Source organism: Thamnophis elegans, chromosome 4 (genome assembly GCF_009769535.1).
Source record: "Thamnophis elegans isolate rThaEle1 chromosome 4, rThaEle1.pri, whole genome shotgun sequence".
Lineage (NCBI taxonomy): Eukaryota > Metazoa > Chordata > Lepidosauria > Squamata > Colubridae > Thamnophis > Thamnophis elegans.
The window spans coordinates 68,095,522-68,111,613 of NC_045544.1; the positions used below are offsets into that span (position 1 = coordinate 68,095,522).

The 16,092-nt window shown below is 40.6% G+C and overlaps 1 protein-coding gene across 3 annotated transcripts in view; it reads left to right on the top strand.

Moving 5' to 3' along the window:
- Positions 1 to 16,092, top strand: part of TBCE (tubulin folding cofactor E) — a 34,158-nt gene that overhangs the window by 13,766 nt on the left and 4,300 nt on the right. For all 3 annotated transcript variants that reach the window (XM_032215389.1, XM_032215390.1, XM_032215387.1), the window contains exons 5-14: positions 358 to 446; positions 1,676 to 1,775; positions 2,572 to 2,674; positions 3,629 to 3,705; positions 5,792 to 5,887; positions 6,410 to 6,474; positions 6,557 to 6,621; positions 7,139 to 7,291; positions 7,944 to 8,097; positions 12,994 to 13,062. In XM_032215389.1, coding sequence (XP_032071280.1) covers positions 358 to 446; positions 1,676 to 1,775; positions 2,572 to 2,674; positions 3,629 to 3,705; positions 5,792 to 5,887; positions 6,410 to 6,474; positions 6,557 to 6,621; positions 7,139 to 7,291; positions 7,944 to 8,097; positions 12,994 to 13,062 — 971 coding nt within the window. The remainder of the gene's footprint in view (positions 1 to 357; positions 447 to 1,675; positions 1,776 to 2,571; positions 2,675 to 3,628; positions 3,706 to 5,791; positions 5,888 to 6,409; positions 6,475 to 6,556; positions 6,622 to 7,138; positions 7,292 to 7,943; positions 8,098 to 12,993; positions 13,063 to 16,092) is intronic.

Genomic DNA, 16,092 nt, shown 5'->3' on the forward strand with positions numbered 1-16,092 from the left:
AACTTGACATGCAGAGGAATTGGGAGCCCAAAAACGGGATGTGCAGAGCACTACAGATTGCTTCTGGGAGCCTTGGAGGGTGAACGCGACACACAGAGGGTTTGGGAGGCCAAAAATGTCCATATTTGGTCTATAAGACGCACCTAAATTTTCACCCACTTTTAGGGGGAGGGAAAGGTGCATCTGATGCTTCGAAGAATACAGTAATTCATTTTCCTTGGGTTTCATTTTCTTTTTGCCTAAATATTTTCTACTTCAACAGCATTTTGCCATGCTTTGCATCACCTTGTCTAGCTTTCTTTTCTGTCTGTCAAAAAAATACCCTGAATGTTCTTCTAATGAGACACTTTTTTGTAGGCAATTGAATACCTTGCGCGACATTTCAGTAGATAGGTGTGCCGTGAGTCTTGCAGGTCAAGAAGAAGAAATCAGAAAATCATGCCCTAGTATCCTTTTTATATTGTCAAACTGTTCATAAAGTATGTGGTCTGAAGCATAGTGTTGATTTCAAGAATTAGATAAGGTTATATAACTACAGGAAACGTCCTTAGACAAAATTAGTAGTCTAAAATAAAAGCCTTTTGAAAAACACTCTGAAATATAGTAGCATCTTCCATGATCACAGCCTGCTGTGCTCTTTAAAACTACTGAAGAGAATTGGGGAAATTTTTGAAGATAATACAGAGGGAAAGTCCATTCTAGTAGCAGTACCCTAAACAGCATAAAATAGATGACGATGTTTTGGGAAAATATGGTTTTGTCATTTTTGCAATTTCAGCCTTGAAAATCAGGATTATTTTTTTCTTTTCAATTGAAAACAAGATTATTACTTTCCATTCAATTTTATATAGATTTATATGATCTTTTAATGTTAAATATTTTCCATCTTATTATTTTCTTGATACATCGAATAGCAATAGCAGTTAGACTTATATACCGCTTCATAGGGCTTTCAGCCGTCTCTAAGCGGTTTACAGAGTCAGCATATCACCCCCACAGTCTGGGTCCTCATTTCACCCACCTCGGAAGGATGGAAGGCTGAGTCAACCTTGAGCTGGTGAAATTAGAACCGCTGAACTGCAAATAACAGTCAGCTGAAGTGGCCTGCAGTACTGCACTCTAACCACTGCGCCACCTCAGCTCTCTAATAGTTTGATTTTATTCCGCATTCCCAGAAATGTATTTTATTTAAAATCAGCTGTTATAAAATTCATTACTTTTACAATTTATTTGCAATGTAATATCAAAAAGTAAAACTTATCTGTCGGAATGTTAGAATGAATGTCTAAACTAAATTCTCTTGAGTTCATCCTGAAGTCCTTTATACAGCTCCTCTGACCAAAAATGCATAGTGTAGTTTCCTTGTCGTTTTGTACATAAACTGTGCAATAGGGTTTAGATTGTCTTACTCCCTGTTTTAAATCAATCTCTTCTCAGGAAAAAATGGCAAGAATATTGGGCATGTCTGGTGTTGTCATGTGCATGAAATGGCCCAACCTGTAGCTCTAATTACCATGACACCTGTCCCCATATGGTCCCTGGTCAATGAAGTATTGTCTTCTCCCTACCTAAGCTCCAATATTTCTTGAGTCATGGAGTCCTTAAACTAGCATAGTGCAAGGTCATATTTCTTAAACTCAATCTTGAAAATTTTTTCTTAAATATATTTGCTCAGATATTCGGCAGATAAACTTATCAAGAAATCTTCTGTCATCTTGGAAAGAAGTGTTAGCTATTGCCTGCCAAGTTGAAAATTTAGAAACACTTAATATCAGGTATTCACAGATAATTTCAGAATGTGTAGATGAGCTTAGATTTATGTTTTGGGGAATTTTTTTCTTGGACCAAATGAGAAGACAATTTTTGCTGATTCCTCTTTTTCCACTTTGCCCGAAGAAAAGCTGCTCCAGCTTTTCCCTTGGTTAGAGTCTCCTTGAGCAATACAAGGTTCTACAAGGGAATTGTGAAAAAATCACATTTTTCTCTTCCATTCTTCCAATGATAGTCTCTACTGGATTTCTGCCCTTCTGGAAAATGAAAGAGCCTTTTCATTTGTGAAAGAGAACTCTAAACCCAATCCTTTGTCTGTATCAAACATTGTCAAAGCATTTTAAATGTTTATGTTAATGGTACCAATACTCACTTTACACTGTAGTTCCTGCTAGTTTTTAATATAATCTCAAATTGTTTTTTTTTAATTCCCTTAAGTGCCATCCTTACATGGTAAAGGATGAAATTCTGAATATATGTGCACCACCAGTATGGGGCTTTTTCTTTATTTTAGAAACAAGGCTTGCCTATAATTTGATTCTGGATTTAGGATCTTACACCTTAAACTAATACCATAGAGATAATATGACTTGAAAGTTATATTACATCTCTGAAACCTCAGTGTCTAACTCTGCAGTTGTTGCTAGCATGAAATATGGGAGACCAATGTAAACAAAAATGATAAATGAACAGAAATGTAAAAGAAGACCTAATATACCTTTGTCTTAAATTGCAATAGAAAAATTGATGTGCTATAATTGTTCCATTTTCTAATATATTTTTTCCTCAATTTTGGAATAGTGAAAACAAAATGAAATTTCCATCTGTTCTACCACCTGCTTCACAAACATTTTGTAAACTCAGGATTTTGGCACTTAATCAGACTGGAGTGACATGGACTGAGGTAATACAATTTAGATCTTTGAAAGTTTATGGTTAGTTGTTAGTCATATCATTTGTAATTCTAATAAAACCCTTAAAGATATATAAGCCAACATCCTTCCAAAATATGCAATCTTTGCAAACGTTTATACATTATTTTTTTCTTAGTAAAAAAGCATGTAAGGAATCTGGCTACCATCACAATTTATTCTTCCTATAGCTCCTGTAGGACATTACTTATGAAAACTGAGAGAAAAATATATCCATATTTTGCCTCATCAATTTTATCAATTGTATTGACGCTACGTAAACTTTGCTTAAATTGCATCCTGGAAAAATTAAAAGAACAGTAAATTTTCCAATAAAATAATGTATGGTACTTCTACTAGCTTTGCAGGTCATAATAGCAGATGTTCTTCTTCCCATTATGCAGATATGCACATGAAATTTTTCTCAGTTGTTGAAATGTTTTCCAGCTTTTCTGAGTCAGACACAGAGCTTGTTAAAAGTTTATTTATTTAATATCTGTAGGTGTCCATCTCAAACCAGTGACTCTGATCAGTGAACACCTGGCTTCAAAAATTTCCCATCTTACTCATGAAGTGCCCAGTAACATTTCCTATTCAATTTCCCACCCTTCCAACTCCTGAAACTTCCATTTCAAAATATGGGGAATATCATGAAATGTAGTTTTCCAGATCTTCACTGTTCTCTCACTTTTTCTGAAGGGGTTTGATTCCAAGTTATCTGCATTTATCTCTAGTAAGATGGCTCTCCCCATTTTTGAACCCAACATCCCTTCCAAGAATGAAAGGTTTTTTTTAAAAAAAATGAAAGTAGATCCCCTAACCATGAAATACATTTCAAGGTAGCTCTAAGTATTATTGAAATAAATGTATAAAGTTGGTATTACTTGATTTTGCCTACAAAGGCAAGTGAAGTTTGCTTTTTGGACTAAATGGTGTTTTCCCGTTAGGTTCTTTTATGTGCTACAGGGTGGCCGGCTCTTGAAGAACTGTACCTTGCTTCCAATAGCATTTCACTTTTAAAAAGGTATGAGAGTAATTATTGATACAGCCATTGTTTTACAGATATGATTCAGGTAGTTGCCATTTACCAGCCAAATTGGGACTGGCAACTCTGTTGTTAAGTGATGCAGTTATAAAGTGAAAGATCACATGAATGGGCCAACTTACAACATCAGTTTGTCAGTTCCAGCTGCAATTATTAAATGACTCACAGTTATCAAGCATGACATCATATGACTGTGATCTGAAACTTTCTGCCTGTTTCCTCATTTTCTTTGCTTGTCAGAGACTGGCTGTGATGGTCACAAATGGCAATCATTTGACTGTAGGTCATTGCAACTCATTAATATGTTTTGTTTTATTAGTAAAGACCGTCTTCTGCCACATACCTCCCAGCGTCCGATAAGATCACACAGGATAGGCCTTCTCCGGGTGCCGTTGACTAGACAATGTAGCTGCCCCGGCCCTATGGAACGATCTACCCCCAGAAATCCGGACCCTCCCCACTCTCTCGGCCTTCCAAAAGTCTACTAAGACCTGGCTATTCCGGCAGACTTGGGGCTGTTGACCTCTTGAATGAGGTCCAGCCCCACTAAGATTGAGTGCATGTTGTGTCTTTTTAACTTGCTTTGCCTCTCTATTTTAATTTTTTTAGTATTTTTTTAAAAACTGTTTTTTATGTAAGCCGCCCGGAGTCCTTCGGGATTGGGCGGCATATACATTCATCAAACTTTGAACTTAAACTTTGAACTTTGGTTGGCAAGTGCCCAAATTGCAACCAGATGCCCACAACCCCAAGGACCCATCATACATTTCCTTTTTCATTGTCATAATTTCAAAGAATTGCTGAACAAATAGTTAGTAAGCAAGGACTCTATATTGCATATTTTTGGCATGGCCTGAAAATTTCTAATTATGAATCATACTGATTGATGTGACTGTAAGCATTAGACTTTTATGTTTATAGATACAATCCTATGTGTGTGTGTGTGTGTGTGTGTGTTTGTTTGTTTGTTTGTTTGTTTGTGTATCTTGTTTTTATATATATAAACATCTTGCAGAGAATATTTGCCGTCTTTAAAACATTATTACAAACGTGTCGACTATCCATTAATTAATATGTAAATTAAGGATGGTTTGCTGACATTCAAGGTTCAATATCATTTCATTATGATATGCCCATCTTCCATCCTGATTTGAGAAAAGCCACAAACCAAGATCAGAAGCAGGAAATTGCCTTTGAGTAGAGTAGGGAAAGTAAATGGTGACAAAAGGAATGTGTACTTCAGAGTAGGTCCACTGCTTTATCTGTCCACCTTCCTGTTAAACTGTAGGTTGTGTGATAACTGCTCTTCCAGGTATACTAGAGACTGTAAAAACTATTGTATATATATATAGAATCAAGCACATCTAATCATTTAAATTCTTGATTTATCTTCAAATACATCAGTGAGGTTTTATTAGTAAAAATTGTATAACACTTTCAGTTTTGTTTTCCTTTAAGGTTTAGTATTTTTCACTTCTAATTACTATTTGGTTTTGTATTTGATTTTCTCCTGGTGCTCTGTTTATATTAGTAAAGAAGAAAAGAATTGTCAAGATAACTGAAATTAATGGATGAAAAAGCATTTATTTAAATGAAAATTATATTCCACTTATTTAGAGTGTATAAATTGTTTGGAGTAGTCAACCACAATCCATTTTCAAAATTGCATGAAACAATTACATAGAAGAGATAAATAAAACAAGCAAACATGCACACTATCTAAACCATTATTTCAGATTAAATTTACAATTCCTGAGACCCAACAACCAGCAGGCCTTGTTTTTTTCTCCCAACTAAGCTTCCACTATGGGAATACAGGAAGGTCATCTTATCAGATGTTAGCCAAAACAAAGCTTGTACGGCAATATCTAAACAAGAAATTTTGTTTTATTTAAGTACAATGACAATAAAGATTATACTTATAATCAAAATTAAAAAGTAGTCAAGGCGGAAAATGATTTCTATATGATATAGGGTAGCAAACAGATAAAATAAGAATGGAACTATATTTTCAAATTTTTTATTGTAAAGTTGTAATATTTTAAATAAGGAGTTTTCCTTGCAGACCTATTGATGTCCTCCAGAATCTGAAATGGCTAGATCTTTCTAACAATCAGTTAACTGATGAAAATCAACTTTATCTCATTGCAGATCTTCCCAGGTAACTGTTGTACAGCACTACTGTTAATCTCAATGTCAACATAACTTTGTTGGTATTATCCAGCAAAATACATTTTTTCTTCAGAGCGGAATATGATCCTGCTGGCTGTTTTCCTAATCTCTTACTCATGATATGTTACATACTGTACCTCTTTATTGAACCAAGCCTGTATAGTGGTGCAGCTGGTGTTTTAGTTCTGCCAAACTATTTTCATCAGAACTCCAGAAATTGCTACCTTTTGCTGTACTTAATTAGGAATCCTCAAATAATAGTGCCTGCAGACTATGATGACATATTTGCCTTAAATTTAGTTTCTGCTTTTTTAAAAAAACTTTTTTTCTTTTTTTCATTTTACTTGATTTATTTTTCATTTCATTATACCATTACAATAAAGGATCTTAATTACAACATGTATCTTGCATTCTGATTTGACAAAATGCTAATTTCAGATTTACTACAATTTATTGGATATGAAATCCAGATTATTGACTTTATTTTAATGGTTTGTCTTTTAAATTTCAGGTTAGAAAGATTAATACTTTCAAACAATGGAATTTATTCTATGCACTTTCCTGATGCAGCATTTGGTATGTAAATTAAATGCTGTTATATATGCTAGTAATTTAATTTTTCACTATTATTTCACTAATTTATTCTTCTCTTTTACAGGTAACAAGACTAGAATGTTTCCTTCATTAACTCATCTGATATTAAAAGACAATAAAATAGCAAAAGTAAGATGCCTGTGTCTTGAATTGGGTTCGGAATTCAATTTTTTTCACTTACTACAGTTTTTACCTTTTTAAATGTCAATCATTTGTAAAAATGCACAGTAAGGTAGCATAATTTCATGTCAGACTATTTGAGTTTTATATTTGTCTGGCAATTAGTATACAAAGATATAACCATTGCTATATCACCATGTAACCTGCTATTATTCCCTAAGTCATCTGAAGTGAATGGGAAATTACTGACCAATATAAGCATTGCCAGGCCAAAATTGTAATAGATTTCAGTTTTAAATATAATCAAAATATTTAACACATTTTGGTTTTTTAATTTCTGTTGTGAAGTTATTTTTTTTTATTTCTAATTTTATTATAATGCCCAAGTACTATGCTATTTTAATAAATGGGTAAGATTGATATCTCTAAATCATTGCACTAAGGAGGTTTGGCTTAACTTTATGTAAGCAGTAGCAAAATGTATTTTGGTTTCAGACTCGGTGTTTTCTTATTCTCTGTGTTTCAGTGGTCTGTTATCAATGAACTTGACAAGCTACAAAAACTTGAATCATTTGACTGTCGGAATAATCCTTTGATGGATTCAGAGAACAATGCAAGGACTTTAGAACAACTTATTATTGCCAAAATAGGCCAATTAAAGTTTTTGAACAACTCACAGGTATATTTATTTTTCCATTAGCAATATTAAAAAAGCATATATAGTAGTGTTTTTTAAAAACTGGCGACTAGTCATGGATTCTACAAATTGGTTGGTGCATTAAGAATACTCAACAATAATACATGAATGTGTGACTTTCCCTTCCTGAATTAAAACTATTGGATGCATTCTGACAGGGTATTTCCTGTCAAATAGAATAGGGTGCAATCTGACAATGATTATATTGACTGCACTACTGCACTATGTTTGCAGAAGTCAGCCTGGCACACCAAAGATGAATAGTTGCCAGAACTCATTTCCAAGGCTATGGTTCTCCTTTAGCGGTGGCAATATAAATGCTGCTCAAGATTATCTAACTGCTTCAGCCTATTTGAATCACTGTATGGCCGGTAGGATTAGGATAGGGTTCCTGCAGATACCATTGTGGTGAACACAAGGGCCTTTAGAGGAAAGCCTTTATATTTGGATCCTGGAGAGGACAGAGGGGGAGAGATTACCCTCTTGTCCCATTTGCTCACAACTCTTTAAGAGATTCTGGCCCACAGTTTAAGAAATCTTCCTTTAGGGAATAACAATGACAAATATTAAATGATATTATATACATGGATATGGCTATTCTGATGTCATATAATACACTCTTGTTTTGCCCCAGATTTTTCCTGAAGAAAGGAGGGGAGCAGAACTTGATTATAGAAAAAAATTTGGAATTCATTGGTTAAAGGCTGGAGGTAATCAAGATCCAAAGAAAAATAAACCAAGTGAGGAATTCCTTGCTGCTCATCCAAGATTTCAACTACTCTGTGACCGTAAGTATAGCAGGAAGTTTTGTTTCTCCAACATTGGTGGAGACAGTGGTCATGCATGGGTTAACTCAGCCAGTAACCAATAGAACTGAGTACCAAAGTGATGTCATCAGCCCAGAGGAGTATCCTCCAGCTTTTTTAGACTCAGTTCGATCCGAACTGGCTGTGCTAACTGCATTCTCCTCAACTTTAGTAGATATTTTAATTACACTTAATTGGATATTTTTCTAAATTTCATCTAAATTACATTCAAATTGGAAGGAATCGGGGGATAGCTCCTCAAAGCTAAGTCTCTCAAATATACCTGGGCTTTTTGGAGAGACTCACCAGGGCTCCTTCGAGGCTTTTGCCTCTTGAGCTTACCAGCAATTCAGAGGCTCACCTGTAAGCAGTGCCTCTCAGCAACGGCCGTTGGAGGTCCCACTCTGCGCTGCTGCCTCTGCTGGCCTCCGGGCCTCTCCCTCGTGCTGCAGCCACTCCAAACGCCACCAATGCCACCAAACAGCAGCTAAAGACCGGCAGCAGCCGATAAAAAACCGCCAGCAGCCGCCACCGCCAGGAAGTGCCGCCGCCACCCCTTAGTGCTCCTGCCTCACTGGACTGCCGCTGCTGCTCCTCTCGGCCTCCGCAGCCTTTCCGCAGGGCCCTCGATGCCCTCACTTGTTCTGCGGCCTCGGCTACCTCGTGGCGCCCGGGCCATAGGCTCTGTAGCCTCAGTGGCCATTTTGTTCTGGTGCGAAGATCTCTGGCGGCCATTTTGGAAGCATTCAACGAATCATGAGTACAGACGATGGCCTCATCTCCTGCTCCTGAGTCACAAATGCCTCTACCCACCAACAAGACCCCTTCTTCTGGGACCCACAAATGCAAACTGGCCCCAGAAGCATTCCCCATGGAGCCGTCTCCCAAGGCCCCCAGGGAGTCACATAGGGGTGCAGCTAAGCCACAGGCAAAGGAGAGTGCCACTCATGCTCCTTCCAGCAAGGCCAAGACTAACCACACTGAATCCCATCTATTTCAGTCCCAAAGGCCTTCTTAGACTATTCCTCCTCCTGACTTATCATCTGATTCAGAGGATGACCTCTCCCCTCCTGCATCCATCATTCAGCCTGAGGAGGTACAATTGCCCAGGTACCTGTCTCACTACACAACACCAGGCGCGAGGCGAGCCACCTCTCACCTCCATCCAACATCATGGCGCATTGCACATGCAGCGTGGCTGTGTCAGCAGCGTGGACAAGGCAGGCCTCAGTGGAAGAGATCTGCAAGGCGGCCAACTGGGCGACCCCAATTCCTTTATCTGCCATTATAAGGTGGACAGATACGTGTCGGCAGATGCGGCGTTCGGATGGAGGGTGCTTCAACAAGTTCTTCCCTCTTCAAGCTCCTAGCCCAGTCTCATTCCCACCCGGGGACACGCCCAGCTTTGGTATGTCCCATGCATGACTGCTGTCTCCACCAACATTGGAGAATGGGGCATTAGTTTTTACCTGATATGCCCCTTCTCGAGGCAAGTCGAGACAGCGGTCATCCCCACCCTTGGTTCCTGGCCTAGTTGCGGAGGGAGTTCTGGAACTAGGTTAGTGTTTCGGAGGATTGAAAGCAGTCGACTAACGCACAGCAGTCTACTTATCTCCTTCGTCCCAAAAGCGGAAGGACACTCCGCTGAGGCGATGACATCACTTTGGTAGACTCAGTTCTATTGGTTACTGACTGAATTAACCCATGCATGACCGCTGTCTCCACCTGCCTCGAGGAGGGGCGTATCAGGTAAGAACCAACGCCCCATTCTCTCCTCTGGCATCTTCTCTCTACGTTTCCAGCTGTCTGCCTGCCTGCCTGCCTGCCTTAATTCTGTTTCTTTGACATATGAATAGGAAGAATGAAATTTTGCATGCTTGCCACATTGGTGTATACCTTGAGTGAACTGCTTCGCTGTGGTTCTCACTAATCTTATTGTCTTTCTCTAGCTTAAAAATTCTTGGATTAGCCAACCTGCTCCCTCCAAGCTACTTGCTATCTTAATTTTCTTAGTTTGAACATCAGCCACTAAAGTGTGTTGTGGAATGCTATAGTGAATATTGATTCTTGTGTAGCTGTCATTCCCATATTTACTTGCTTCGAGACCCCTGGATTGCAGATCTTCTAGATATCTGCCATAAAATTAAGTTCCAAAGGCAGCCATTCTAAGTTCTAAGTTTCCATTCGCATTCTGAAAGGAACGACAGGCAGAGTTTTCTCTTCAATCTTAACACTTTCACTTCCAACAGTAAAGTATTTTGCCAAGAAGTAAATGTATCCAAAAATGGATTTTTGTTTCAGTTTAATAATATGAATTGTATCTGATGGGAGAGAACATGATAATTAAAAAACATTAGAGAAGAATGAGAAGAATTGAATAGATGATTTGTATTTCCCTTCATAAAGAACCTCAGATACTAGTCCCCAAATTTAAAAGATGGTAATAGGCACTCATCAGAATTGATTTTTTTGCACTCATGTCAGAAACACCGAGATGCTTCCAAGTTGAAAGAATTAACATGACATCACCGTGGACCAGGAGATGCTTAGTTGGGGACTCTTTTCATGTCCCTGGCAGGAGCTGGAGCAAATGATGAGAAATTTCGCCTCACGGCAGCATTCAAAACTTAAACATGGGCTTGCTAACTTCCAACCCAGCATCCTAACTGTGAGAGCCACCATGCTCCTATCAGAATTGATAACAAAAGATATTGTTACTGGACGTTTGAATTTTTTTTTTTTAAAAAGATCATTGATCCAGATGGCATCTATTTTCTATATATTTTTAAACAAACTAAATGTTGTTCTAAAAAAACAGTGTCCCTATGAGAAGATTTACATGCAGTCAAGGTACTATTAAATTTCAAGAAAGGATTCAGAACTGCTAGTTAGTTTAATTAAGGATGTACAAAATGTTCCAAGCCTGAATCCTTCCATACACTGAGCAGCTGGTTTTAAATAGCTGATGCCCAGTCTGAACATGTAGACAAAAGTGTTTCATGGGAGTGAAACTGGGCAAAAGCCAAGAATGAGAGTTATCCTTGGTGACCGCATTGCAAATAAGCAATCGTGGCAGTGAAGAGAAAGATGAGAAGGTGCTGATGAGACTATGAAGCTGGATTGCCCAGTAGATATACTGTTCTGGAACATCAGTGCTTAACTTAAGTTAAAGCCAAAGTGGAGGAAGAAGGTAGCTGAACACTAGCCTTGACCTACTTACGCTGTAAAAATCACTCTGCCACTCCTCTAGATCTAAATTTGGCCCAAAAGCTAGAACCATCAAACCATTTCAGGTTTTGTTTCTAATGAAGAAAAGAATTTCTAGCTCAGGGTTGAGCTCAGGAGTTGGTGCTCTCTGAGCTTGGTTGATTTCTTGCAGATGTTTCATTACCAACTTTAGGGTTAGAGAGGACCATTGATTTGAAAGAGGGGGGAAATATTCTATGTATGCTAGAATTGAATACTCCTCACTCAACAGAGGGGGAGGAATAAGACACCACTTATCTTCAGTTTACAACACAGTCTTTGCAGCAGTTCCAAAAAGATTCCACAGCCAATTTCACCCTGATTCAGATATCTGACACAGATAAAGCCCCAAGTGGCCTCAACAGCTCTCAGAAAGTGCTAAAGACCAGATGACTGCAAATAAATAAAATTCTTTCACCACCACCCATCCTATCAGAACCTATCCTTCCATACCCCCATCCCCATCAGAATTGATGACGCTTCTTGGATGAGAAATGAAGCATTTTCTTCTTCCTCAAAGGAAAAAAAACCAATCCAGTTGCCTTTTGAAGAAAAGAAAAGCACTTTTGGATCAACTATGACCTGGATAACAATCCAGACAATCATCAGGGCTAGGTTTTGTTTCTGCCACTCCAGGACAAATCTAAAATGGTTCAAGAGGGCTTTTATAAAACTATGTTCATTTCTGATTTGAAACAGGACCTTTCCATTTTGCATACTGTATAATTTTAGTTTTAATATCTATTCTGGGTGAATTGGAGGAATGTGTTAAATTACTAACCATCTAGAAGGACATGTCTTCTGATTTAGAATCAGTATGTCTCTCACAAGCAAACGTAGGTATTATATTGAGAAATGTAAATTATGCAACATCCTTCATTTTCTGAGACATTTGTGCTGGTTAATTTGATTGAACAACTAATTTATACTTGGATTTCCTGAATGTTTCTGACAATTTTTTTAAAGCAGAGTTCAAAACTAGAAGTAGATATTTTCTTCCAATAGGAAAAATCCTGCTCCAATAGGAAAACATTGAAATTTTTTTTACAACCCACAGATGGCACATGGAGCAGTGAGGCATTGCCCTATCAGCTCCACCGTGCATGTGTGTGCTAGCCAGCTCCTTTTTCATGCAACACGCGAAAACTGGAAGTAAGGGAACGGACTTCAGGGAAGCCTCCTGAAGACTCCAGAAGGAAAAAAACAGCCCTACAGGCAAACCAGAAGTCACCGTTCCTGAACTTCTGGGTTGCCCGTGCGGCCGTTTTTTGCCCTCCGGAGCTTTTGGAGGCGCCTCCGGAGGGCGTCCGGGGGGAGGGCAAGAGAGGCTGTTTTCGTGCACACCAGGTTCCTAGAAAGCCTCTGGAGGCTTGGGGAGGGCGAAAAATGGGTCCATCATGAGCCAAAAGTGGGGGGGAGGGCAGGGGCCACACATGCATGTGAACCGGGGTGGGTGGGTTGCGTGCATAGCATTATGGGTGTGGCATGCCCGCATGAGACGCCTGTGCTCCCTTCGCTTTTGGCATACAATTCGAAAAAAATTAGCTATCGCTGACCTATAGACATTTTGTTCTTTATACTATAACATTCTGGCTCAGTATATATTTTTGTTATTGTTTTCTCTCTTAACAGTCTATGGTGCCCCAGAAGATGGAGAGCTGGAAAGAAAACAATCTTTTTCTCTAAAGAATCAGCTGTTGAGTAAGATACAAATGTATACTAATTTATTTAAATATATAATATTATGCTGAGAAATCTACAAACTCTGCTAGTTAAGTTTTCCCACCAATGCAAATTATAACTCTAATGTCTACATTGTATTCCCATAGCTATTATTTTGTATCTAGTTTGCATTCTGCATATATACTTGCAATACCTTCTGAGCAAACATGTCTTAATTAGCAGTGATGTGATTGTATAGACCAGTGGTTCTTAAATTCTTTGACCTAATTATCCCTTTTCCTGGTCTTCAATGTCATTACTCCTTAAACATTAAAAAAACTTGTTTTACATAAGTGTTTCAGCAGTGGCAGTCCTAAACTAGAGCCTCACCTCAGGAACAAGCAATTAAAAATTGCTTCATTACACCAAGATATGTCCAAATTATCCCTTGAAGGTAATTACCCCCAGTTTCACCCCTGTAATTGACAAGGATTAGTCTTTGAAACAACCCCAATTCTTCTGGAAAATGTAATTGTTTCAGTGCTAGATAAAGAATGCTTTACCAGCTCCCATGCATGTTGCAAAGTACCCTTTTCAGATGTTTTGTACAGTTGTACTCTTTGTAAACTAGGAATGGCTGGGGGGGGGGGTACATTAATTTTGTAACCTAATTAGTATTTTGATTCCTGCTTTTGGTATAAAGGTAATTGTGTTATAGTAGTAGTTTAGTAGTTTATTGGTCTTGTATGCCGCCCACTCCCGAAGGATTCCAGGCGGCTTACAATAAACAGGGGAAGGGGATAAATAGACAAAACAACAATTTAAAATACACAACATTCATAGTTACCGTGGGGCTGGATACTACAACAGCCCCCAGGCCTGCCGGAGCAGCCAGGACTTAGTGGCTTTGCGGAAGGCCGGGAGAGTAGTAAGGGTCCGGATCTCCACGGGGAGCTCGTTCCAGAGGGCTGGAGCTGCAACAGAGAAGGCTCTCCCCCAGGGAGTCGCCAGCCGACATTGGCTGGCAGATGGAATCCGGAGAAGGCCTAGTCTGTGCGATTTGATCGGTCTATGGGAGGTAATTTGCAGGAGGCGGTCCCTCAGGTACCCAGGTCCGATGCCATGTAGGGCTTTATAAGTAACGACTAGCACCTTGAAGCGAGTCTGGAGACTAATGGGTAGTCAGTGCAGCTCGCAGAGGATAGGTGTAACGTGGGTGTACCTGGGTGCACCCACAATCGCTCGCGCGGCTGCGTTCTGGACTAGCTGAAGTCTTCGAACACTCTTCAAGGGCAGCCCCATGTAGAGCGCATTACAGTAATCCAGTCTTGAGGTCACAAGGGCATGAGTGACTATCTGAAGGGCCTCCTGATCCAGGTAGGGTCGCAATTGGTGCACCAGGCGAACCTGGGCAAAGGTCCCCCTGGTCACAGCCGACAAATGGTGTTCTAGAGTCAGCTGCGGATCCAGGAGGATTCCCAAATTGCGAACTCTCTCTGAGGGGCGTATAATTTCACTCCCCAGCCTGAGAGATGGAATACTTGGCCAATCTTTGGGAGGGAACATCAATAGCCACTCGGTCTTGTCAGGATTGAGAGCAAGCTTGTTCATACCCATCCAGACCCTGACAGCCTCCAGGCACTGGCACATCACTTCTACCGCTTCACTGAGTTGGCACGGGGCGGACAGATACAACTGCGTATCGTCCGCATATTGATGGTATTTAATCCCGTGCCGGCGTATGATCTCACCCAGCGGCTTCATGTAGATGTTAAATAGGAGGGGCGACAGGACCGAACCCTGCGGCACCCCATAATTGAAGGTCCTTGGGATCGACCTCTGCCCTCCGACCAACACCGACTGTGACCTGTCCGAGAGGTAGGAGGAGAACCACCGAAGGACGGTGCCTCCCACTCCCACCTCTCGCAACCGTTGCAGAAGGATACCATGGTTGATGGTATCGAAGGCCGCTGAGAGGTCAAGGAGCACAAGGATAGAGGGGTGACCCCTATACCTGGCTCGCCAGAAATCATCGATCAGCGCGACCAAAGCAGTTTCCGTGCTGTAACCAGGCCTGAAACCCGACTGAAAGGAATCCAGATAATTGGTTTCATCCAGGGACCGTCGGAGTTGAGAGGCCACCACTTTCTCAACAACCTTCCCTACAAAGGGTAGGTTGGAGACTGGACGATAGTTGCTCAAAATGGCTGGGTCCAGAGAAGGTTTCTTCAGGAGGGATCTCACCACCGCATCCTTTAGGAGGAATGGGAAAATTCCCTCCTGGAGAGAGGTGTTAGCAATCGTCCGGATTCAGCCGCGTGTCACCTCCCTGCTGGTCGAGACCAGCCAGGAGGGGCACGGGTCCAGTATACAAGTGGAGGCACTCACCGCTCCCATGGCCTTGTCCACTTCCTCAGGAGAGACAAGTTGAAACTCAATCCATGAAATACGCTCAAGACCTTCCCCTGGTACCTCGGCTGGTACTGTGCAATTGGAGTCCAGCTCTGTCCGAATCTGAGCGACTTTATCCTTTAAATATTGAACAAATTCCTCAGCTCTACCTTGTAAAGGGTCATCCGCATCCCTCCCTTTCAAGAGGGAGCGGGTTATTCTAAGAAGGCGGCTGGGCGCGATTCAGCGGATGCAATAAGGGCGGCAAAATGCCCACTTTTCGCCGCCCGTATTGCCACGAGATAGGCTCTGATAAAGGCTCTCATCAGTGCTCGGTCTGACTCAGATTTACTGGCCCTCCAGCGGCGCTCTAGGTGTCTCTTTTGGCACTTCATCTCCCGGAGTTCCTCGGTGAACCAAGGGGCCCTCCTGGATCCGCTGCCTCAGAGAGGTCGCAAAGGTGCAATCCGGATTAGAGCCCCCGCCGCCGCTGCATTCCAGGCAGCGACTAAGGACTCCACTGGATTGTGGAGAAGAGTGTCAGGTATTTCTCCAAGCGCCGTCTGAAATCCCATAGGGTCCATCAGGCGTCTGGGGCGGAACCACCTAATCGGTTCCACCACCCTACAGTGGGGGATTGGTTTCCGAAAGTCAAGCCTCAGTAGGAAGTGATCAGAC